Source organism: Hyla sarda, chromosome 8 (genome assembly GCF_029499605.1).
Source record: "Hyla sarda isolate aHylSar1 chromosome 8, aHylSar1.hap1, whole genome shotgun sequence".
In the NCBI taxonomy this organism is placed as follows: domain Eukaryota; kingdom Metazoa; phylum Chordata; class Amphibia; order Anura; family Hylidae; genus Hyla; species Hyla sarda.
Window position 1 is genome coordinate 50,898,112 of NC_079196.1, and position 26,357 is coordinate 50,924,468.

The 26,357-nt window shown below is 43.0% G+C and overlaps 1 protein-coding gene across 3 annotated transcripts in view; it reads left to right on the forward strand.

Annotated features, from left to right (window-relative positions):
* COL28A1 (collagen type XXVIII alpha 1 chain) overlaps nt 1-26,357 on the forward strand; it is a 151,540-nt gene that overhangs the window by 17,614 nt on the left and 107,569 nt on the right. For 2 of the 3 annotated variants that reach the window (XM_056535487.1, XM_056535488.1), the window contains exon 1: nt 6,386-6,551. The exons of the other annotated variant lie outside the window; for it this stretch is intronic. In XM_056535487.1, coding sequence (XP_056391462.1) covers nt 6,511-6,551 — 41 coding nt within the window. In that variant the 5' untranslated portion in view covers nt 6,386-6,510. Of the gene's footprint in view, nt 1-6,385; nt 6,552-26,357 lie in introns of those variants that run through there. 3 annotated transcript variants of the gene reach the window in all.

The window sequence follows — 26,357 nt, forward strand, 5'->3', positions numbered from 1 at the left end:
TTTATTTTTGTCTCACTGTGTCACTTTTTGCGTGTTGTGTGTCCACAGGATTTGTCAGGATGCGGTAGCCTTTCTGGGTGTCCCTCCTGGCAGTCTAGGGGAGGTGTGTGTTGCCATTAGGTTCCGCACCTCCCTGCAAACACCCAGGGTACTCCTGCTTTGGCAGGGTACCTACCGTTATCGGCTCTGCGGGCAGATACCTTGGCTAACGCCAAGGGGGATGCCGGGAGCATTTATGGTCCCCTAGTAGCTTCGGTGAAAAGGGACATCGAACCTGGAACCTCGCAGGTACCTTTTGGTCCGGAGCGAAGGGTAAGGTTTGTTGGGAGGCCTCTCTCCTAACGGAGAAGGGCTTGCGATAGACCGCATCCTTTGTGCACGTTTTTTTAGTGTAACACGTTTGCACTTTTTCTTGCACTTTGGGTGAATCGAGAGCACGTTCCTCGGCTTTAGATAAGATCTGCTTATTCTAGTCATAGGTAAAGACATGAACACTCCAATTAAAACTTTAGACCTGTCTCTATGATATGTAAAAGGTTCTAAGGTGGCATAAAGTCTTGAAGTGGGAACATGATGATATACGTATATGGTCAATATATGAGTACCAACTAAAAACAGACTTCTTCACCGTCAAAACTGTAAAGCTGTGAAATAGTCTGATATTAGAAGAAACCTTACCTTACATCAAGAACAGTTTCGAGACTTTCTTGAAACCAAGGTACATAATTCTGATCTTACATTCACAGGATATCAGCAGACCTAGGACAGTCACTGTTCTGGAATAAAACAGTTAGCACTGTAGGAATAGTGGAGGTTATGTGTGCATTATATGGGCAAAATAACAAACAAACCTGCAATTCTTCCTTAAGCAATGGTACCCCTGTTATGTGAGCACAAAAATGTTGTAATTTGTTTCTGTTGTGTTGTTTTCTGTGTGTGTGTGTTTTTTTTTTGTTTTTTTTTGGGGGGGGGGGGGGGGGGTAGCTCTTACACTGAAGTCTTATTATGACATCTCATTGCTATTACTTATATCCTTCATCTTATTACTGTGTACTTATATTATTCACTACTATACTCTGTATTATTTTACATCTGAACAAACCTGTATTATTTTACATTAATGGGGACTAATTTGACATATTGCCAATGGCACAATAGAAATGCTATGGGAAAAATGCTTATCCTCTCCCTTAGGTGCCATATTGTGGATCATGATCCGGGCAGCTGAGATCCCACAATATCCTTTTACAGATGACATCATGAAATTATACACTGACAATCTTCTCATGATGAATAGTGAGCACATCTTTCATGACATGAGTCGAGTAGATCTCTATTATTGACATTCGACAGTTAAAAGAAAATATGTGAGCAATTTATGAAAATTCCTGGACCAGAAGGATAAGCCCATGAGTGGCCCAGGTGCGCAGCGTAATTACTGTCTACACTTGTGAAAGTGCGCAATTAACCTTGTTTTATTATATTTTTCACCGTGACCTTAATCTCTTACTATATGTACTAGAATCAATATTAAAGAGTGTTCCACATGGTTACATAGATTCTGAGTAAGGACAGTGACTGAAGTGCCCATACCTGTGCCCAGACCCATCTTGAAATTTTGGGGTCTGTAATTCTCAGGATACCCTAGATTTCTCAGCCACTGAAAACCCCCAAATTCAAAATAGATTTATATTCTGCCTGTGCAATTGTTAGGAATCACGGCAGGTGGTGGATCCTCTGGGCCTGTGTGGATGGAGACTTGAGCCGTGCCAGGGAGCGGAGTCTAAGGTGCAACTGGTTTTCACCAGAGCCTGCCGCAAATCGGGATGGTCTTGCTGGGGCAGGTGGCACCCAGGTCGCTACCCCTGGCACGACTCGTCCACACAGGTAGCTGGGGGGAGGGGTGGCACAGAAGGTGAATGGCAGGACGTGGCAAGATGGCAGAAGGTAAGGCAGGTAGCACTGGGATAGGGAAGGTAGGGTAGCTAGGAACAGATACACAGTAACAGGAGCACAGGAACACAGGACCTCACAATGGCATAGACTACCAAAGATCCGGCAGGGAAAGCAGGGAGGAGCAGACACTTATGGATCAGGGGTCAGGTGCAAGCACTTTAATTAATTGGGTACTGACCTTTCAAGAGAAGGAGCTCTGGCGTGCGCGCGCCCTAGGAGGCATGCATGCCGGAGCTGCAGGGACACCAGGGAGCTGAGGACGGTGAGTGACGGGCTGAGACTCGCATGTGGGCGCATCCCGTGATGCGAATCTCCGCTCCACCGACAGCAGGGACACAGGCAAGGAGCGCTCACGGCCGGCGTGTTCGGGGTGGGGTGTAATATTGAGGGGCAGGGTGTAACATTGCGAAGGGCCGGGGCCGCGACGCCACAAGCCCCTGGCGCTGGCTCTAAGCGTTCGGAACATTTTGTTCCAAATGCTGAGCAGTGGAGTACCCCTTTAAGGACTAGAAAGAACACAGCAAGATTTAAGGAATATTTTAAAACACAGATATTTAAAATGAGAAAGTCACAATCATCATGCATGGACATTCTGCTGCAGCAGAGTCCCATTGATTTCAATGGGATTCTCCTGCACTCTACACACGGCATCATTTTGAAGTTTCTGTTGCGGAAATCCTAATTCCAGTGTCATAAAGTTTACTGTAAGTTCTTAGTAAACTGCCTGCGCATGCGCGGTTTACTATGGACCTTGCAGCCGCTGCTCCCTGATTGGCTGGGTCGCACACACACATCCTGAACACCCTCTCGACCCAGCTCAGAGAATAGTGTAGTGTAGGGGTAGTATAATCAGCCTATTGTAGTTTTAGACAGCAGTTACAAAAACCTAACAGTTTTGCTAAATTGTGCCTTTTTGAATCAGTGTCATCTTACAGCATCACCAAATAACAGACATATTAGTTGAAGAACATTTGTTGAACTATGTGCAACTTTTTTTTTTTTTTACTTTGCATAAAAAATAGTAAATGTTTTACTAAATACTTCAGTCTACTTGTAACAACGGGTGCACTTTAAATATCCCTTCTGATGAAATGACCTTAGTTTCTTTTAATGTGCGTTAACTGCTTCAGGGCCATTTGGAATCTGTCTGCAAACAAGAAGAAAATGAAAGCATTCCATATTGTCATAAACTTAATAAATGGATTTAATTTTTTGACTTTTTCCTTTGCTTTTTAAAGCATTGCAATAGACACAAATTATAACTGCTAGGGCTAATAATAGGCAATGTCATTTGAACCTAGATCAATAGTACACGTGAATATATGAAACTTTGTAATACTGTATATCTGATTAGACAAAAATTCTGTTCTCAAACTTCTCCCCACCCCCCCTCTTGTGAGACTGTATTCCTCTCTGAAAACCAGCTCAGTTTTGTTCAGTATCTGCAAGACAAGCAAAACAAGTCTATGTAGAGGAGAGGGGCAGCTCCACCCATCAGCTCTGGGAGAGCTGCAAATTATAGTTAAAGCCCACAGAGCAGAAATCTGCTACAAACAAAACTTAGACAAGTTAGATATGGCCAGAAATAGTACTACATCTGATGTACACACAAAGGACAGCTTATCCTGAAAAGTCACCTGAAATGACAGGTATGCTTATAAAGATTTACAAATTGTAACATCATAATGTGTTCCTGCTGTGTGAAGTAAAACATGTTGGAGGGGCCTGGATAGTGAGTTTTTCAAACCATATTGTGGAAATGCATTATATATTAGGACAGTAACAGCAGGTGGTGCGGATCCACTATACCTGTTGTGGACAGTGGCGTGAGCTGTACCATGGAGCGGAGTCTAAGGAGCCACTGGTTTTCACCAGAGCCTGCCACAAAGCGGGATGGACTTGCTGTGGCAGGCGGCTCCCAGGTTGCTACCCCTGGAACGACTCGTCCACAAAGGCGGCTGAGGAGAGACGTGGCACAAAAGGAATCAAACGGAGTCGTAGTGAGGGACTGGCAGGAGGTCAGGACTGGTGGAACTGTAGCAAGGTCAGGTAACATAGCAAGAGGTCAGAGGACAGGCGGCACAGGAGCAAGGTCAGAATACGTAGCAATGGGGTCAGATACACGGCAAGGCAAGACACAAACAGAACGCTTTCTCTTAGACTGTAATGGCACAAAGATCCGGCAGGGTTCACGAGAAAGTGCGGGGTTAAATAAGGTCAGGATGAGACAAGCACCAATCAATGGTGCACTGGCCCTTTAAATCACAGGAAGCGCGCACCCTAGGAGGTGGTGACACACGCTCCGGCGGCCAGGGACAGCGGAGGGGACAGAGACGCGATGCAAACCACAGCAAAGCCAGCATGGGAGACCAGGCCAGGAGTGCACTCGTGGTCAGCGCATCTGGCTGCAGCGCTACTCGTAACAGACAATTATTCTAGGTATAGCTTCATATATTATATACTATATAGTGTGAGTACAAATAATGAGATATCCATATTGCAAGGATTGATACAATTTTTGTGCTTCTTTTAACCCAAACAAAAGGCAGCATGTATTAGGAAAATGGTCAAGTCCCATGGTGGGTCCCAAAAATAGTAAAATAAAGTTGAACTCATAAAGGACACCACGATTTTTCATTTTTGTGTTTTCATTTTTTCCTCCTGGTTTCCTTCTCATCACATTTACATTCCCCGCACGGTTTCATCAATGTTATATTTTCATAGTGCCGACATTATGACACATGGCAATGCCAAATATGCTTTTTATTGTTGTTGTTTACATTATTTTATTTGAAGAAAGGTAAAACATTAACACATATTTTTTTTAAACTATTTTATAAGCCATTTTTTAGTCTCCATAGGGGACTATTACAAGCAATCTTTCAATGGCTAACAAGGAACAATGCTATGCATCTATGCATTGAATTAAATTAAAGGGGTACTCCATCCCGTTGCACTGGCTGAACCCCCCCGCCAGGTGAACTCTGGCACATTGGCTTTCTGAACATTTATGTTTAGAACGCAGGCTCCGGGTGGCCGTGGTTGCGGCATCACGCCAAACCCCCTCCATTCATGTCTATGGGAGGGGCCACAGCCATCACGCCCCCTCCCATAGACATGAATAAAGGGGGCGTGGCATGATGTCACAGCCGCCCGAAACCAACGTTCTGAGCATAACATAATGAATCCTTTGGATAGGGAATAGGATGTCTAGGGCCTGAGTACCCCTTTAAAGGTAACATAACTTGTCCCCCCCAATAAACAAGCCCTCAAGCAGCTGTAATGATGTAAAAATACAATGAAAAATACTATGACTCTTGGAAGGCAGGATAACAAAAACAACATCACTATTGCCAAAAAATGCTGCGTCAAGCAGGGGTAGAAAATGTTTTTATGTTTCATATTTGATGATATTACATAGTGCGGGTTCAACTGCATCTTCATTCTTCGCTAAGTGATAATTTTTGCTGCTGGTGATAACGAAACAAGGGTGGGGCAAGAGGGATTACGTATTCATCCTGTGCTCTGACATGTTGGGTCATTTACCAATGCTTTTTGTTATTAAAGTAATTATTTTCATTATTGACCAGACAATTGCACTTACTGGGGGCAGCTTTACTTCAGACATAGGTAAGAAATGCAGAAGTGAAATAGTCGGAATACTGTGTCAGGGGAAAGGTCTAAAGGCCAGCTAACCCCAGAAGGTTATGGCCGAGGATACATTCCATAGCAGGCCACTAAACAAGCTGTAGCATTATTTACAGCTAATACTGACACAATAAAAGAAAAATGAATAAAATATAAGGACATTAATGGGGAAGATTTACCAAAACCTGTCCAGAGCAAAAGTTGCTGAGTTGCTCTGATTGGTTGCTGAGGGAGACTCAGCAAGTTTTCATTTGGACATGTTTTGATAAATCTCACCCATTATATACCGTATATACTCGAATATAAGCCGAGTTTTCCAGCACGATTTTTTGTGCTGAAAACGCCCCCCTCGGCTTATACTCGAGTGAACTCTCCGCCTGTCAACCCCTTCTCAGTGAACTTCAACCTGCGAACCTCCAGATATTGCAAAACTCCAACTCCCAGCATGCCCGGACCACCATCGGCTGTCCGGACATGCTGGGAGTTGTAGTTTTGAAATATCTGGAGATCCGCAGGTTGAAGACCACTGCGGCCTTCGTCATCATCCAGACCCCCCTTTACTTTTCTACTCACCTCCCCTCGGTGGGAAGGAAGGGTGAGCTGGTCCGGGCCATCTATGCTGCAGGGATCGTCCGGTGGGGAGGGTTAGTCGTTCCGGGCTGTCCATCTTCACCGCGAGGCCCTCTTCTCCGGTGTGGGCCGGCCCCGGACTAGTGACGTTGCCTCGATGATGCACAGGGACGTCCAGGCGCAGCAGACGTACCTGCGCATGAACGTCCCTGTGCGTCATCATCAAGGCAACGTCACTAGTCCGGGGCCGGCCCAGAGCGGAGAAGAGGGCCTCGCGGTGAAGATGGACAGCCCGGAACGACTAACCCTCCCCACCGGACGGTCCCTGCAGCATAGATGGCCCGGACCAGCTCACCCTTCCTTCCTACCGAGGGGAGGTGAGTAGAAAACTAAAGGGGGGGTCTGGATGATGACGAAGGCCGCAGTGGTCTTCAACCTGCGGACCTCCAGATGTTTCAAAACAACAACTACCAGCATGCCCGGACAGCCGATGGCTGTCAGGGTATGCTGGGAGTTGTAGTTTTGCAACATCTGGAAGTCAGTAGGTTGAATATCACTGAAAGGGATTGACAGGCGGTGATGATGAAGGGGGGGGGGAGTGATGATGGGGTGATGATGACGGGGGTGAAAATGACAAGATGATGATGACGAGGGTGTTAATGACAGGGGGGGATGATGACATGGGGGGGATGATGTATTTCCCACCCTAGGCTTATAGTCGAGTCAATTACTTTTCCTGGATTTTTGGGGTGGGGGGCTGGATGATGTCGAAGGCCGCAGTGGTCTTCAACCTGCAGACCTCCAGAGGTTTCAAAACTACAACTCCCAGCAAGCCCGGACAGCCAATGGCTGCCCGGGCTTGCTGGGAGTTGTAGTTTTGAAACCTCTGGAGGTCCGCAGGTTGAAGACCACTGTATCAGACATTGACAAGCGGTGATGATGAAGAGGGGGGGGGGGACTGATGACATGTGGTGATGATGACAAGGGGATGATGAAGGGGGTGTGTGGGATGATGAAGGGGGGGTGTGGGATGATGACAAGGGGATGATGAAGGGGGGGTGTGGGATGATGACAAGGGGATGATGAAGGGGGTGTGTGGGATGATGACAAGGGAATGATGACAGGCGGTGATGATGAAGGGGGGATGATGACAGGCGGTGATGATGATGAGGGTGTTAATGACGGGGGTCTGGATGATGACAGGGGGGGGGGATGATGTATTTCCCACCCTAGGCTTATAGTCAAGTCAATAACTTTTCCTGGGATTTTGGGGTGAAATTAGGGGCCTCGGCTTATATTCGGGTTGGCTTATACTCGAGTGTATTTTTTTTACATTTATTTATCTATTTAAATGTGTATGTTTTCAGTTAAATATTCTTCAAATCATTACTAAATAATTTTTGAATTTTTGGCAAAGAGCATCTTCCTGCTGAAAGATGCCACTGCCAATTCCGATCAGAGAATACCATTACAAAGCAATGTTTAGGCTCAAGGTCTTCCAGCAGAACATTGGCCAGACCCTCACACAGCCTCCACCAGATTGCCTTCTTACCCTCCCAGAGTGCATCATGGAGACATCTCTTCCCATGTCACACATGCACTGGTCACACAATGTTAAAGAAGTGTTATAGAGTTCTAAAATACCGTATTTTTCGCCGTATAAGATGCACTTTTTCTTCCCCAAAACTGGGGGGGGGGGAGTTGGTGCATCTTATAAGGTGAATACACGCCTATCGCGACGGTCCCTGCGGCCATCAATGGCCGGGACCCGAGGCTAATACAGGACATCACCGATCGCGGTGATGCCCTGTATAGGCTGTATTAACCCTTCAGAGGCGGCGATCAAAGTTGACCGCCGCGTCTGAAGAGAAAATGACACTAACCCGGCTGCATCGGGAGGGACCGTACCTGCCTCCTCGGTGTCTGCTCTGTGCCAGGATCCCCTGCATGCGTAGCTGAATGGGTACTGCATCAGGAGCTGCAGGAAACTGGGGTGGTACATATATATATCTTTTTCTTATTTTCCCAGTCCAAGTAATATAATCATTATTTTAGAACACCAGAATACCCCTTTAGGGTACAGTCCCTCCTAGGAACCCGTATACGCGGGGTATTTTGCTGCATATTTTCGGCAGCTGATTTTGCTACCCATTTATCTCAATGAGTAGGAAACTATGCAGCAGCAGATACGCAGCGTATATGCTACGTGGGAATGTACCCTTAAAGACAATATGATTCATCAGAACAGCCAACCTTCATCTATTATCCCACCATCTAGTTCTGATGCCTTTGTGGGATATTTCAGCAAGGCTCTGTGTGGACACTCTTGCCAGTTTATGGATATACACTCCGTCCACAATATTCTGACACCTTTCTATTATAGCCAGCAGTAACCTTTTCCTTTAACCTTTTTAGACCTGTTGCTTGGTAAATAGTTGCCCTTCTTTGGACCATGTTTCCTGGCACCAACAACTCTACATCAGGAACACTCATTAGACTTAAAGGGGAAGTCCAGTACTGAAAAACGTATCCCCTATCCTAAGGATAGGTTTCAGATCGCAGGGGGTCTGACCGCTGGGACCCCCCCCCGCAATCTCCCATATGGAACCTCGGCTCTCTGGCCAGATAGCATGTGTCGACCACAGCACAAAGCGGTGGCTGAAACGCCCCCTCAATACAGCACTATGGCAGAGTCGGAGATTGCCGAAGGCAGCGATCCACCTCTCCCATAGAGTTGTATTGAGGGGGCGCGTCAGCCGCCGCTTCGTGCTGTGGTCGACATGCCCCCTTCCCGTGGGCTGAATTCCTCTCTATGAACTTTTACTATTCTCTCAGACAAACCAGGATATCCTTGATCTCCGCACCACTTGGTTTTTCTGAATAATCCAACACATGGGCTTGAGCCAAACAGAGATACCAATGCCATGAAGAAAAAAAATCGAAGCAATGAAGAAATACAAGTGAGTGCTGGGTCTTGGTTCTTAAAGGGGTACTCCGCCCCTAGAAATCTTATCCCCTATCCAGGGGACGTCACGACTCCGCCCCCGTGTGATGTCACGCCCCACCCCCTCAATGCAAGTCTATGGGAGGGGGCGTCACGCCCCCTCCCATAGACTTGCATTGAGGGGGTGGGGCGTGACGTCACGACTCCGCCCCCGTGTGATGTCATGCCCCATGTCCCATGTTCTCCCCGTGGTCGGGAGGAATTAGCCTGAGAGCCTCCAGCGTTTCCGGAAGCGGTTACAGGTGGGTGCAGCTTGCTATATTGCGGGGGTCTCCAGAGGCGGTACTCCGGGGATCTGACATCTTATCCCCTATCCTTTGGATAGGGGATAAGATGTCTAGGTCGTGGAGTACCCCTTTAAGGTTACAACATACAGCTTTCTCATAGGAACAGCATCTTTCGTGTCCACATTTGGCTGTGCCTAGTATTGTATCTCAGCACCATTTAGGAGCCATGATTTTTTACTGTAACTAAACTCGTTGTACAGAATACATGGATATAGTTTACCAATTTTTAAACATACATTATGAATGATGAACCTGAGGAAAGTTGCAGATAATAAGCAGCTTTGTTTCCCAGACTACAAGTCTAGAGGTGCATGGAGACATTTTACATACCTAAAATTCTGTAAAGGAAACTGCTGCATGATGTACTGAGGCCCAGCTAAGCTTTATAGACAGATTTACACCTGGAAGACCTTGTGTCTGGAATGTAGGAGCCATTTAAAGAAACAGCGTTCTGCAGAAAAAAATGTGCTGCTTAATGGAATGATGAGTCTGTTGCACAGTTACTATGTAAAAACTATGAAAATAGAATCTGCTTAGTAAAGTTACCTACAGGAGCAAAGATATTGGCAGTAGATACATCCCTCATGGCCTGCGGCAAACAATGAAATGGTGACAGGCAAGTACAGGGATAAACTTCTACATCCCCAAAGGCTACCCAGTGAGGCAAAATCCCCACCCCCCCATTGGTCGATGCACCCCTGAATAGTAGTTTACATTACAATACACTATGCTCCATACTTATATTGTAACACATTGGTATTTCTTCTGGAAGAGCATTATGTTATTTGTGAGTGTAGTAAAGTGGTTATTGAATTCTAAGGATACACAACTTTAATTTCTTAGAACACTGGGACCCAAACTGTGGTCTACAATAGTGTTGAGCGGCATAGGCCATATTCGAATTCGCGAATATTCGCGAATATATGGACGAATATTCGTCATATATTCGCGAATATTCGCATATTCGTTATATTCTAGTTTTATTTTCGCATATGCAAACATTCGCATATGCGAAAATTAACATATGTGAATATTAGCCCATACAAAATTAACACTCGCGAAAATTCGCATATGCGAACATTAGCTTATGCTAATTTTCGTATATGCGAATTTTCGCGCACCAGTCTCTCACAGTAGTATTAGAGCCTTCTTTACACCACACAAGCTGGAAGCAGAGAGGGATGATCACTGTGATGTGCACTGTGAAGAGAAAAAAAAATAAAATAACGAATATTCGTAATTACGAATATATAGTGCTATATTCGCGGCGAAATTCGCGAATATGCGATATTCGCGAATAATATTCAAATTGCGAATATTCGTGAGCAACACTAGTCTACAAGTCAAATGTCTCCCTTTTGTATCTCATCTGTGGCCAAGAGTCATATGTGTTATATTACGGACCCACCAGAGCTGAGAATCACTGTAGATGGTAACTCTGTTATGTCATGATCAAATTCTGATACCATTTTCAACATTTGTATCACTGATTTCCTAATGAGGTCTCATGAGGTTACAATAAAGTTCTATTCTGCACTCACTTATCACTTATACCCACTTTATTAGGCATACCTGTTCAATTGCTTGTTAAAGGGATTGGTTCAGTTAACCCCTTAAGGACCGTGGTTTTTCCGTTTTAGCATTTTCGTTTTTCGCTCCTTGCCTTTAAAAAATCATAACTCTTTAAATTTTGCACCTAAAAATCCATATTATGGCTTATTTTTTGCGCCACCAATTCTACTTTGTAATGACGTCAGTCATTGTGCCCAAAAATCTACGGTGAAACAGAAAAAAAAATCATTGTGAGACAAAATTGAAAAAAAAAGTTTTGTAACTTTTGGGGGCTTCCGTTTCTATGCAGTACATTTTTCAGTAAAAATGACACCAGATATTTATTCTGTAGGTCCATACGGTTAAAATGATACCCTACTTATATAGGTTTGATTTTGTCGTACTTCTGGAAAAAATCATAACTTCATTCAGGAAAATTAATACGTTTAAAATTGTCAATTCTGACCCCTATAACTTTTTTATTTTTCCGTGTATGGGGTGGTATGAGGGCTCATTTTTTGCGCCGTGATCTGAAGTTTTTAACGGTACCATTTTTGCATTGACAGGACTTATTGATCGCTTTTTATTCATTTTTTCATGATATAAAAAGTGACCAAAAATGCACTATTTTGGATGTGGAATTTTTTTGCGCGCACGCCATTGACCGAGCGGTTTAATTAACAATATATTTTTATAATTCGCACATTTCCGCACGCGGCAATACCATATATGTTTATTTTTATTAACACTGTGTTTTTTTTTATGGGAAAAGGGGGGTGATTCAAACTTTTAATAGGGGAGGAGTTAAATGATCTTTATTCACTTTTTTTTCACTTTTTTTTTGCAGTGTTATAGCTCCCATAGGGACCTATAACACTGCACACACTGATCTTCATCATTGATCACTGGTTTCTCATAGGAAACCAGTGATCGATGATTCTGCCGCATGACTGCTCATGTCTGGATCTCAGGCACTGAGCAGTCATTCGGCGATCGGACAGCGAGGAGGCAGGTAGGGACCCTCCCGCTGTCCTGTCAGCTGTTCGGGATGCCGCGATTTCGCCGCGGCTATCCCGAACAGCCCACTGAGCTAACCGGCATGGTTTCAGTTTCACTTTAGATGCGGCGTTCAACTTCAGCTTCTCCTGGGCCAGACATGGGGAGTAAAAAAAAACACATACGTCAAGTTACGGATAACTGCTTTTTACTGAGCAGGGTGCAGATGTTATAACACACCAACAGTATGGTGCAGAGTGGAGAGGATACACTGTAACCCTTTGGGAGCCCTGTTGCCTTGCTGGGACTTATTGTGCTTTTCACACAATTGATTAATACTGACTTCATATGAGACTGAAGATTCTCCCAGGTTGCTAGGGCTCTGACAAGGTCCTGTGACTTTCTCCGCCAGGGCTTGACTTTCCACTGTATGGGGGATCCTTGGAAGAATGGCTGGATAGGATTGAGAAGAATTTTTTTTCTGGACTTCCCTCAGAGCTTCTCCCCACACCACTCACTCCTTTACCCCACTTAAAGGGGTACTCCAGTGGAAAACAATTTTTAAATCAACTGGTGCCAGAAAGGTAAACAGATTTGTAAATTAAAAATATTTACCCTTCCAATACTTTTTAGCAGCTGTATGCTACAGAGGAAATCGTTTATTTTTAAATTTCTTTTTTGTCTTGTCCACAGTGCTCTCTGCTGACACCTCTGTCTGTGTCAGGAACTGTCCAAAGCAGCATAGGTTTGCTATGGGGATTTTCTTCTGCTCTGGACATTTCCTGACACAGACAGAGGTGTCAGCAGAGAGCACTGTGGACAAGACAAAAAAGAAATTTAAAAATAAACGATTTCCTCTGTAGCATACAGTTGCTAAAAAGTACTGGAAGGGTAAATATTTTTAATAGACGTAATTTACAAATCTGTTTAAGTTTCTGGCACCAGTTGATTTCAAAATTGTTTTCCACTGGAGTACCCCTTTACGTGTGGTAAAGGAGTGAGTGGTGTGGGGAGAAGCTCTGAGGGAAGTCCAGAAAAAAAATTCTTCTCAATCCTAAGATTTCTTAAATGGAAGTCATTTACAAATATGTTTAACTTTCTGGCGCCAGTTGATTTAAAAAATAAAAAATGTTTTCCACCGGAGTACCCCTTTAAACTCAGCTTAGACCAGTGACTAACACTGAACTAAACTCTGAACTGGGGCAACGTCTCCCCCACTACTACTATAAAGCTCACAATTTAGGGGTTCTCATTGGACAGGCAGGGTCACATGGGTTTACACTGCTCCTCCGCTCTTAAAGGTATAACACATATGAATAACATATTCTACAGTGCATATTAGAAATATAATAAACATTTGGTAAAGTGCTCAAACATATTAAATATGACAACCAGTCTCTTAGTGGGCCCAACATCTGTGCCGATAGGTCTGCCCGAGGAGGTCCGCAGCCCACAGGACAGGCTTTGTTGCTGGGACACCACACATAACTTGTGAATGTACAGGCTCATTCACATTGACATTGGAGCTCTGTTGTAGGAGTTGACTATATAATACTATCAATACTGTTAAGAAATAAAAACCATTCTGCCTCCTCTTGCTCGGCACCCTAAGGCAGTTGCCTAAGCTGCCTTATGATAGCGCTGTTTTGGTGTGTAGACATAATCAAGACAACTTACTGAAGTTTAAGTCAAGCATCAGAATGGGAAAGAAATTGGATTTAAGTGACTTTAAATGTGGCATGGTTGTTGGTGGCAGACGGTCTGGTCTGAGTATTTTAGAAACTGCTGATCTACTAGGATTTTTATACACAACCATCTGTAGGGTTTCCAGAGACTGATCCGAAAAAGAGAAAATATCCAGTAAGTGTACAAAAATTCCTTGTTGTCAGAGGAGAATGGGCAGACTGGTTGGAATACAGAAAGGCAACAGTAACTCAAATAACCACTTTTTACAATCAATGTATACAACATGTACAATATTAAAGCAGATAGGCTACAGCAACAGAAAATCACACCAGATGCCACTCCTGTCAGGTAAGAACAAAAAACCGAGGCTACAGTTCACACAGGTCACCAATATTGGACAATGGAAGACTGGAAGAACGTTGTCTGGTCTGATGAGTCTTGATTTCAGCTGTGACCTTTATATCCAGAGTGAGAATTTGGTGTAAACAACATGAAAGCATGGATCCATCCTGCCTTGTATCAGCGGTTCAGGCTGGTGGTTGTGGTGTAATGGTGTGGGGGACATTTTCTGGGCACATTTTGGGCCCCTTAGTTCCAACTGAGCATTTTGTAAACGTGACAGCCTACCTGAGTATTGTTGCTGATCATGTTGCTGACTCCAATGACTCTCACAGACACCAGATCTCAATCCAATAGATCACCTTTGGGATGTGGAGGAACGGGAGATGCATGGATGTTCAGCTGACAAAATGGAGCAACTGTGTGATGTCATCATATCCATATGGGGCAAAATCTCTGAGGAATGTTTCCAGCACCTTGTAGAAAGTATTCCACCAAGAATAAAGGTAAAAGGCAGTCTTACCCAGTATGAGTATATGTTTCCAATAGGAGTGCCACTCAACTCACAACTCACCCCCACTTAAGAAAACACTCACACAGCTTTAAATGGACATTCTCATTAAAGCCATTTTTTGCTATTGCACTCCTTATGGTAAATAAAAAATCTTTCTAATGTACTTCTAAAAAATGAAGTTTTCTATGTTTTATTTGTGTTTAAAAAAAAGCTGCCACTAGGTGTCTCCCTACTTGTCCAGAGCACATTTTCCCCCATCTTTTGCACAATCTTTGGACTCCTGCTGGCCTTGCAGATGTCCAAAATCAGGAAATGCTGAGGGGGGGTGTTCAGCCTTATCCAATCATAGCTCATCTTACACAAACTGCTCTGGGCTGGGCTGTGTGTAGCAGAGTAAGGGAGGAAGTTCTCCCCTGTATGGCTTCAGATGATGTCACGCCTGCTGGGGAACACCCCTTCCCAGTCTGTGAATCTAACTGACACTGAGCAGAAAATACAGAGCAATATCAAGGTAAAAAACTTTATCTTTTAGTGAACTGGGAGGATTATAAAATTTAACAAGATCATGAAAGGTACTCTTTAAGTGTTCTCATTGAGCAGTCCATAAACTGTCTGGTTTGAGGAACTTTGATAAATCTAGAACATTTAAAATTTGTGTAGTTTAAATTTGCATTAAATAATTAAACTGTTTTATTTAATCTGAGCCATTGAGTGGCACACCAAACAGCAGAAGATTCCTGGGTGACAACCAGTGATTTGTTACTGCTCCTCAGGTGTCGGATGTATCTCAGGACAGTGGTGGTGAAAGGTCACCCATGTACAGGCTGTAGACTGTAGTAAAATCATAAGCAATAAACCACACAGTCAAAGGTAACTCACACCATAGTCACATAGATTATTAATGGTATACGAATGCACTTCATTTGATCATCTAAAAAAGATACGGGCGTATTGTAGACCTTTATGGCTTATCATTTAGTGGATTTTTATTTATTAATTTTTTTTACTTCATTGTCACAAACTAATGTGATGTCCCGGTACAGAACCTGGTCCTGTCCCTGTCTAAAGTCCCCTCAGCTAGAGTCCCTCCATTCCACAGGGCTCTCCTGCCGGGTTTGCTCCTTGGTCGCCTCATAGAAATGTATTTTTGTATAGTGTACAAATGTATAGGACCTACCTAGGTCACATGATATATTATAATGGTTGTACAGAAATTTAGGACCTTCTGGGGTCATGTTATAATGTCATGTGATGTACCCAGAGTTCTCTGGGTTCAGAACTTACATGCTTTGCAATGGGATTAGTCCAGCCCCCCTAGTATATAAGGGGCAGTAGTCTGTAAATTTGCTCTCTTCTCCCTTAGTTCCGGACTATCAAGCAAAGCACAATCAGCATATATCAATTCATCTCAACTAGGCCAAAGCCTAAAGAACCAGCAGCCACTAAAACCGTGAGTTATAAAGCTCTGTTTACTTAATCCTTGTGACTACTAATCAACTCAACTCATACAATTAGTAGCACAGTGGCCTGCTTAAAGCTAAAGACTACCCGTCCCAGCAAAGCATGTGAGGAACCTGCATCCCGCTTACCTCCGAAGAGAAACTGTATGTTTATTGAAACTGTTTGCATACAGTGGGGATCAAAAGTTTGGGGACCCCAGGTAAAAATTTGTATTAATGTGCATAAAGAAGCCAAGGAAAGATGGAAAATTCTCCAAAAGGCATCAAATTACAGATTAGACATTCTATTAATATGTCAACAAAAGTTAGATTTTATTTCCAGCATTTACACTTACAAAATAACAGAAAACAAAAAAATGGCATCTGCAAAAGTTTGGGCACCCTACAGAATTTATAGCATGCACTGCCCCCTTTGCAAAGCTGAGACCTGCCAGTGTCATGGATTGTTCTCAATCATCATCTGGGAAGACCAGGTGATGTCAATCTCAAAGGTTTTAAATGCCCAGACTCATCTGACCTTGCCCCAACAATCAGCACCATGGGTTCTTCTAAGCAGTTGTCTAGAAATCTGAAACTGCAAATAGTTGACGCTCAAAATAGTTGACACACAAAGCTGGAGAAGGCTATAAGAAGATAGCAAAACGTTTTCAGATGTCAATATCCTCTGTACGGAATGTAATTAAGAAATGGCAGTCATCAGGAACAGTGGAAGTTAAAGCAAGATCTGGAAGACCAAGGAAAATGTCAGACAGAACAGCTCGCAGGATTGTGAGAAAAACTATTCAAAACCCACGTTTAACTGCACAATCCCTCCAGAAAGATCTGGCAGACACTGGAGTTGTGGTACACTATTCCACTATAAAGAGATACTTGTACGAATATGGTTTTCATGGAAGAGTCATCAGAAGAAAACCTGTTCTACGTCCTCACCACAAAAATCAGCATTTGAACTTTGCAAATGAACATATAGTCAAGCCTGATGCATTTTGGAAACAAGTTCTGTGGACAGATGAGGTTAAAATTGAACTTTTTGGCCGGAATGAGCAAAGGTGCATTTGGAGAAGGGGAACAGAATTTAATGAAAAGAACCTCTGTCCAACTGTTAAGCATGGGGGTGGATCAATCATGCTTTGGGGTTGTATTGCAGCCAGTGGCAAAGGGAACATCTCACGAGTAGAAGGAAAAATGGATTCAATAAGATTTCAGCAAATTTTGGATGCTAACCTGATGCCATCTGTGAAAAAGCTGAAGTTAAAGAGAGGATGGCTTCTACGAATGGATAATGATCCTAAACACACCTCGAAATCCACGGGGGATTACATTGAGGCGTAAACTGAAGGTTTGCCATGGCCTTCACAATCTCCTGACCTCAACATAATTGAAAATCTATGGATAGACCTTAAAAGAGCAGTGCATGACAGACAGCCCAGAAATCTCAAAGAACTGGAAGACTTTTGTAAGGAAGAATGGGCAAAGATACCTCAAACAAGAATTGAAAGACTCTTGGCTGGCTACAAAAAGCGTTTACAAGCTGTGATACTTGCCCAAGGGGGCAGTACAAGATATTAACTCTACAGGGTGCCCAAACTTTTGCAGATGCCATTTTTTTGTTTTCTGTTATTTTGAAAGTGTAAATGATGGAAATAAAATATAACTTTTGTTGACATATTATAAGAATGTCTAATCTGTAATTTGATGCCTTTTGGAGATTTTTCCATCTTTCCTTGGCCTCTTTATGCACATTAATACAAAGTTTTACCTGGGGTGCCCAAAATTTTGATCCTCACTGTACGAAGTTCAGTAAAAGTTTCAGTTATCTCATAAATTCTGCTGTGGACTTTCCGTTTATTATCCCTGCGGTTTGTGGGCCGGTTGGCGGCAGGATCTTCTATACTAAGCAAACCTCACCCTGGCGTCACGACAAATCAAGGATTAATACCACCAGACCCTACATCACCATTGCAACACCCCAACACCACATTAACAAACAGTAATGTGGGCCTTATTCAATGCTGGACTGGCCCAGCAGAGAACCAGAGGGACCTGAGGGGCTCAAAGTAAGACATGAACATAGGACCCTTAAGGGCCATGAATACCTCATTTTGAAGCTGACAGTGGACCAGGTCACTTTTTGTTTTATCTTTCTACAAATATCCTATACATCCCATGAACTCTTTTCTATCATCTGAACACTAGAAGGAAGTGAGAGTAGACATCAAAGCGTTCCTGATATATGAGGATCCATATGGATGTAGCAAACTTTATAGTTATATGCATATGTGAAATGACAATTTCTCCTCTATTTTCACACTAAAACTAAACTTATGTAGGAATACTATTCTATATTACATGATTGATAGTTACAAAGAACACTGTTCTTTATATACTTGTGTCCATGACAACCAGAATTAAAATGTCTATTGTGTATATTGCTGACTATACAAGGTTGCCTCCATCTTTATTTCACAACTAGACAGATTTATGAAAAGAATAAGTTTAGACTGCCTTTAACTCCCTGTAATTTTACACATTAGTGCAACAACTAAACAATTGCCAAATAGTAAAAAAGACTTGTAAACATATGTTTGTTTGTTTGTTCTTTTGCTGTATTTTATAAAAATTATTATATATATTTTTTTTTTGTGTGGCCTGCTTACATTGAGGTTATAGAGATGATTATCCTATTACCTGGCATTCTGAGGACGCAGCTCACGTCCAATGCTGTACTACAAGAGTAATCTCTGTATAGATCATTAAAGGGGTACTCCGGCGCTAAGACATCTAAAGGATAGGGGATAAGATGCCTTATCGCGGGGGTCCCGTCGCACCCCGTTAGAATCAGCCCCCGGAGCATGCTCACTCCGGGTCTGATTACTGGCGATCACGAGGACGGAGCATAGTGACGTCCCGGCTCCGCCCCAGTGTGATGTCACGCTCCGATCACATCACAGCAGAGTTTAGTGCCGGGCACTGGACTAGACAAGTGCAGCGTGCCACCGCTTCTATAGCTTATGCCAGGAACAGGGAACCCTATGCGTTTCTTTTTCTTAAATTTAAAAAAACGCATAGGGCTCCCTGTATTTTTATTCACAGCCAGATACCAACCCAACAGCAACAGCCTGACATTACCAGGGTGGGCTAGGACCATTGTTACTGGCCTTCCCCAGTCTAAATAACACCAGCCTGTTACTGCCTAGGCCCAGGAGCGCCATTTTTTACGCTCCAGGCCTGTTGGCACCAGCTCTTCCCGGCACCCCTGTGGCGGTGGGTACCGGGGTAACAATTGGGGGTTAGTGCTAGCTGTTTTTGGGGCTAACACTAAGCCCTGGCATAGTGATGGATTCCGTCAATAAGACGGCTTCCACTACTAAGCCTGAAAATTCAATTTAAAAAAAGCACACCATATTGGAAAATTACTTTATTTTAAAAAACACTCCCCCACAGCCCTCGTTAGCCATTTTATTAAAAGAAAAAAAATCCAGTTAAACCACAGTAGTCCCCAGAATCCACCGTAATCCTCTGCATACACGGATCTGAAACGAGAAGAAAAAGAAACACAAAAAATTGGTTAGGACATTTTTGGCGCTCTCTGCTGGGAAGAACGCCCATATTGCAATGTCTACCCAAACAAGAAAGCCTACAATTGTTGCAAAACTACAGCTCCCAGCATGCCCAGACAGCCTTTGGCTGTCTGGGCATGCTTGGAGTTGTAGTTTAGCAACAGCTGGAGTCTCCCTGTCTGGGAAGACACTGGCAGAAGGGTCTGTTCACATTACTGGGCATGCTGGGAGTTGTAGTTTAGCAACAGCTGGAGTCTCCCTGTCTGGGTAGACACTGGCAGAAGGGTCTGTTCACATTATAAAAAACGTACAATGTGAACAGAGCCTCACACCCTTACCAGCCTGCCCCCTGTCTGTAGCTCTGCCCCCTAATGACATCATCACTAGGGGAGGAGCTACAGGGAGCGAGGGAGGTAAGTGGACCTTGTCTTCTGTATACAATATATACAGCTATCTATAGATAGCTGTATATACTGTATACCGCCCAAAGGGGCTATAGGAGCAGGGAGTCCTGTCAGTCTGGTGACAGGATTCCCGGCTCCTCTATAGTATACACGGGTACACTATGCCCCCTGTATACTATACGGCCGGGGGAGGTGAGTAGTTATGCTGTACATTCCTCCTCATCTACTTACATTCTGTGGACCGGGCGCTCAGCATCCAACCCACAGAGTGGTCCCTGAAGACAGTGAGAAAACTGCCACAGGGGACAAAACTGGCTATTTCCACACAGCAGGGAAAACGCCAGAAAAATGCCAAAATGCAGGAAAAAGCTGGGGCAGTTTTTCTGGCAGTTTTTCCTGGGGTTTTTGCTGGGGGGAAAAAAACCTCAGTGGAATCTTAGCCTAAAACTACATCAGATTTTCACACAATTCCTAAAAGTGAGTTGGATTTATTAGATGAGATGTGGAAACAGAATTTTAAATATTGTTGCAATTCTTTTTTAAAGAAAAAGCTCAAATTTCGATTGGACATAAGTATTCAGACCCTTTGCTTTGACACTTGATATTTATCTCTGGCTCCTCCTATTTCTTTTGATCATCTCTGAGATGTTTCTCCACCTTGGTTGGAGTCACTTGTAGTAAATTCAGCGGACTGGACAGGATTTGGAAAGACACAGCCCGGTCTATATAAGGTCTCACAGCTGACAATGTACAGTATATCAGAGCAACAACCAAGCCATGAGATGGAAAGAATTGCCTGTAGATCTCAGAGACAGGATTGTGCCATTTACAGATATGGGAAATATACTTTCAGGATTTTGTGCTAAAATCTTATGTTATTTTATTTTATGCAAATATATAGCAAAGTATTCGCAAAGCTTCTCAGGGCCGGTTCTACCTATAGGCAAAATAGGCAGCCGCCTAGAGCACCCTCTTGATGGGGGTTCCACTCTGCATTCTGCAAGATGCCAGCACAGCCATGTCACCCCAGTAGTAAGGTAATTACATGAGAAGGAAGTTTGTGACAGTGTGTTATCCTAGTAGTAAGGTAATGACATGAGGAGAAGGGTTATTACATACAGTGTGTCACCTCAGTAGTAATGAGATTACATGCAGAGGAGATTTGTTACAGTGTGTCACTCATGTAGTAAGGAGAATACAGTGGGGATCAAAAGTTTGGGCACCCCAGGTAAAAATTTGTATTAATGTGCATAAAGAAGCCAAGGAAAGATGGAAAAATCTCCAAAAGGCATCAAATTACAGATTAGACATTCTTATAATATCTCAAAAGTTAGATTTAGATCATTTACACTTTCAAAATAACAGAAAACAAAAAAATGGCATCTGCAAAAGTTTGGGTTAATATCTTGTACTGCCCCCTTTGGCAAGTATCACAGCTTGTAAACGCTTTTTGTAGCCAGCCAAGAGTCTTTCAATTCTTGTTTGAGGTATCTTAGCCCATTCTTCCTTACAAAAGTCTTCCAGTTCTTTGAGATTTCTGGGCTGTCTGTCACGCACTGCTCTTTTAAGGTCTATCCATAAATTTTCAATTATGTTGAGGTCAGGAGATTGTGAAGGCCATGGCAAAACCTTCAGTTTACGCCTCTTGATGTAATCCCCCTTGGATTTTGAGGTGTGTTTAGGATCATTATCCATTTGTAGAAGCCATCCTCTCTTTAACTTCAGCTTTTTCACAGATGGCATCAAGTTAGCATCCAAAATTTGCTGAAATTTTATTGAGTCCATTTTTCCTTCTACTCGTGAGATGTTCCCTGTGCCACTGGCTGCAATACAACCCCAAACCACCCCCATGCTTAACAGTTGAACAGAGGTTCTTTTCATTAAATTCTGTTCCCCTTCTTCTCCAAACGTACCTTTGCTCATTCCGGCCAAAATGTTAAATTTTAACCTCATCGTTCCACAGAACTTGTTTCCAAAATGCATCAGGCTTGTCTATATGTTCATTTGCAAAGTTCAAACGCTGATTTTTGTGGTGAGGACGTAGAACAGGTTTTCTTCTGATGACTCTTCCATGAAGACCATATTTGTACAAGTATCTCTTTATAGTGGAATAGTGTCCCACAACTCCAGTGTCTGCCAGATCTATCTGGAGGGATACTGCAGTCAAACGGGGGTTTTAAATTGTTTTTCTCACAATCCCGCGAGCTGTTGTGTCTGATATTTTTCTTGGTCTTCCAGATCTTGCTTTAACTTCCACTGTTCCTGATGACTGCCATTTCTTAATTACATTCCGAACAGAGGATATTGACATCTGAAAACATTTTGCTATCTTCTTATAGCCTTCTCCAGCTTTGTGAGCTTCAACTATTTTCAGTTTCAGATTTCTAGACAACTGCTTAGAAGAACCCATGGTGCTGATTGTTGGGGCAAGGTCAGATGGGCATTTAAAACCTTTGAGATTGACATCACTTGGTCTTCCCAGATGATGATTGAGAACAATCCATGACACTGCCAGGTCTCAGCTTTGCAAAGGGGGCAGTGCATGCTTTAAATTCTGCAGGGTGCCCAAACTTTTGCAGACACCATTTTTCTGTTTTCTGTTATTTTGAAAGTGTAAATGATGGAAATAAAATCTAACTTTTGTTGACATATTATAAGAATGTCTAATCTGTAATTTGATGCCTTTTGGAGATTTTTCCATCTTTCCTTGGCTTCTTTATGCACATTAATACAAATTTTTACCTGGGGTGCCCAAACTTTTGATCCCCACTGTACATAATGAGTGAGTTTGTTACAGTGTGTCACCCTAGTAAGGTGATTACATGAGGAGGTTTGTTACAGTGTGTCACCCCTGTAGTAAGGGGCGTGTGAAAGGGCGGAGCCAATGGGCGAGGTCAAGGGGCGACAAAATTAGCTTTCACCTAGGGTGGCAAAAATCCTTGTACCAGCCCTGAAGGTTCTAGCGCCAATTTAAGCTTTTTTTTTTTTTAAATAAAACCTGAATAAACTGAAAGAACAGTCAATATATTCATTCACTTCAGTGAAGCTAAGCTGCAATACTTGACCCAAGATATGGACCGGTGTGGTGCTGTTCTGGAAGAAAGCATATTCGTGTACAAACCCTTTAATATCCAGTATGTAAGTGGTGTTCGCCAAAAGGAGTAGGACTGTGTTCACATTCGCTTTCACATCAGGTTTGCTAGAAAGAACAGAGCTGCATGCAAGGCTATTGATGTTATCAAAATGAAGGATACCACACTGGGAACCCAAATTATCTCATTATAGGTCATTGTGGTCAATTGTGCGTCTTTGTATTTGTTAGCGCTGAATCTAGCAGAGTATACTGACTTCCATTTTAATCAAAAAAAGGTAGATATTTTAAAATCTTCTCCTGGAACTTAAAGGGGTACTCCGGAGGAAAAGAAATTGGGGGCGATTTATCAAAACCTATGTAGAGGAAAAGTAGCCCAGTTGACCATCGCTTCTTTCATTTTTAACAAGGCCTCTGCAAAATGATAGGAGCAATCTGATTGGTTGCTATGGGCAGCTGGGCAATCCCCCCCTCGTCCAGAGGAAAAATTGCTGAGTTGCCCATAGCAACCAATCAGATCTCTTCTTTAATTTTTGAAAAGGCCTCTGAAAAAGATCTGATCTGATTGGTTGCTATGGGCAACTCAGCAACTTTTCCTCTTGACAGGTTTTGATAAATCTCCCCCATATGTTCTTTAAATTTAAATGGTGCCAGAAAGTCATACAGATTTGTAAATTCCTTTTATTTAAACATCTTTATGTGATAGCCTGGGGGAGAAGGGTATGGGGAGTGTAGCTGTACGGTAATTAAAAGGTGCTATTCGTGACGCCAGGGTGAGGGCTCCTCAGTAATGCTTGTCCTACCGCCACCCTTCCCAAGAGCGATAGGGAGGTAGAGAATAATGGAATGTCCACAACCGGAGAGTTTTCTGAAACAGGCGTAACTTTTACTGAAGATTTTCTGCAAGCTTCATAAACGGAACAGTCTCTATGCATACAACTGCTTTCTTTGGAGATTGACAAAGGTTGGGACTTAAGCAATTTAGAGTCTTTAAGGTATTATGCGCTGTTCCACTGGATTTAGGGGATTAGTTGCGGTCCAGTAGTTTAGAACTCACAGTTTTAGTTCAGCTGAGGCCGGTAGGTTTTCAGGCCTAGCGTGTCTTTGCAAGTTGCACAGATCCATCCTGCTAGTCCGGCATCCATGAGAGCAGCAACCCAATAGAGCGATAATTGGCTACATCTCCCTTATATGGGCAGAGGCTGGACTAGTGCTAATTGGTCCAATACTTGTGTCAATCACCATTACAAAGGATTATGGGCAACATGTGACCCAAGGACCTCCAAAGGTCCTCCAACATACCATAGAGGATATTAACATGGTCATATGACCGAAGGTCCTGCCACGCTAAACAAGGTAAGTACTATACATTATTTAAATATACATTATTATCAAATATATACAGGTATTAACATTAGAGAATTAGAGTAGAGGAGAGGGGACTAGGGGCTGTCCCACCTGAGGGATCCTACCTGAGCGTAGTTACTCTGACTTTGGGGACCTCTACACTAGGTACGGTATGCAATAAGGTACCGGGACACCACATTTAGCCTTCTAGTACTTAACTGCTGTATGCTCCACAGGAAGTTATGTACTTCTTTCCAGTCTGACCAAAGTGCTCTCTGCTGCCACCTCTGTCCATGTGAAGAACTGTTTGGAGCAGGAGCAAATCCTGTTGGGACAGTACCTGGAGGTGTCAGCAGAGAGCACTGTGGTCAGACTGGAAAGAACTACACAACTTCCTCTGGAGCATACAGCAGCTGGTAAGTACTGGAAGGATTACGATTTTTAAATAGAAGTAATTTACAAATCTGTTAAACTTTTTGGCACCAGTGGATTTGAAAACATTTTGTTTTTAATCACATCACTAATCATTATTTATCCTCTCTACCTAACGAGATAGAATGAACTCCTATCGGCCAAACACATTCGATTATTGTTAGCTGAACCCACCATCTAAAGCAGTGGTCTCTAAACTGTGGACCTCCAGCTGCTGCAAAACTACAACTCCCAGCATGCCATGACAGCCGTCGGCTGTCATGGCATGCTGGGATTTATAGTTTTGCAAGAGCTGGAGGTCCACAGTGTTGAGACCACTGATTTAATGTGTTGGGGGGGGGGGGGGGCTCTCTTTATTTTGCTGCACCAATAATCCTAGAGACGTGCCAGACAATGACCACCTCAAACCTCAACACCCAAAAGCCTAGTGGCAAACAAACCTGAAGCTCAAACTTCCAGAGGTGCATTCTTCAGTGACAGCTCCGTTCTACACAACTATTTTAGCCTCAAGGATGTAACTGGGAATAGCGCGCCTATCCGGACCACAGCTGGCCCTGGTTTTTAAAGAACACCATTGTTGCTAAAAACACAGCGAAATATTTGAAAACATCTGCATTTTACGAGCTGTTTTATTAGGAATAAAAGGGCCTGTAAGTAACATGACAAGTGGAATTTTCTTCGGAAGGATCCTTTGAAGACGTTATAAGACCACTCTGGAGGAGTTAATATACAGTATCTATATCTGTATGTCTTTGTTTTATACATAGTATGTCATTTATATGCTATAAAAACAGACACGAGTAAAAAAAATAAAAACAACATAAAAGTTATAGTAACCTATGCAAACAGGTTTATGTTTCTTGATAGAATAAAGGCTAAACGCTATAAAGACGTTGCCTTCCACAAATGGTTTTCATGCTGAGACGGCGAGATTCAGCATATGAGATGCAAGATGAATCACGGCATGATCCGCTTTTATATTCTGGCGAGTGCTATATCGCCTGTCAAATGGATACTGAGAAGAGATAGAGATAATGTATGATCTGATGCTTCATTTTGTGAGTCTACATTCACTATTGTAGAGAGTTGCAAATCTCCTACAGGGTTTTTGTTTTTATTACTTTTGTAAGAAATTTTAGAATTTATATTTTTCTGCACTATAAGAAAGTCTATGAAGGAATTACAATTACAATTCGAAAGGGTTTGTGATAGCCTGGGGGAGTAGGGTATATGGGGGTGTAGCTGTGCGGTTACTAAGGGTGCTTGCTTAACCCTTTCTATTCGTGACACCAGGGTGAGGGCTATTCTCTGTATGCTTGTCCTACCGCCACCCTTCCCAAGAGCGATAGGGAGATAGGAAATAATTGATTGTCCACAACCGGAGATTTGCAGAAACTTGTCGGAACTTTTACTGAAGATTTTAGGCAATAATGAACAGGAACAGTCCATATAACAAAGACTATTAGAGCTTGACAAGTGGTTGGAACCTCGTGAGTCTATTGAGCTTAGGAA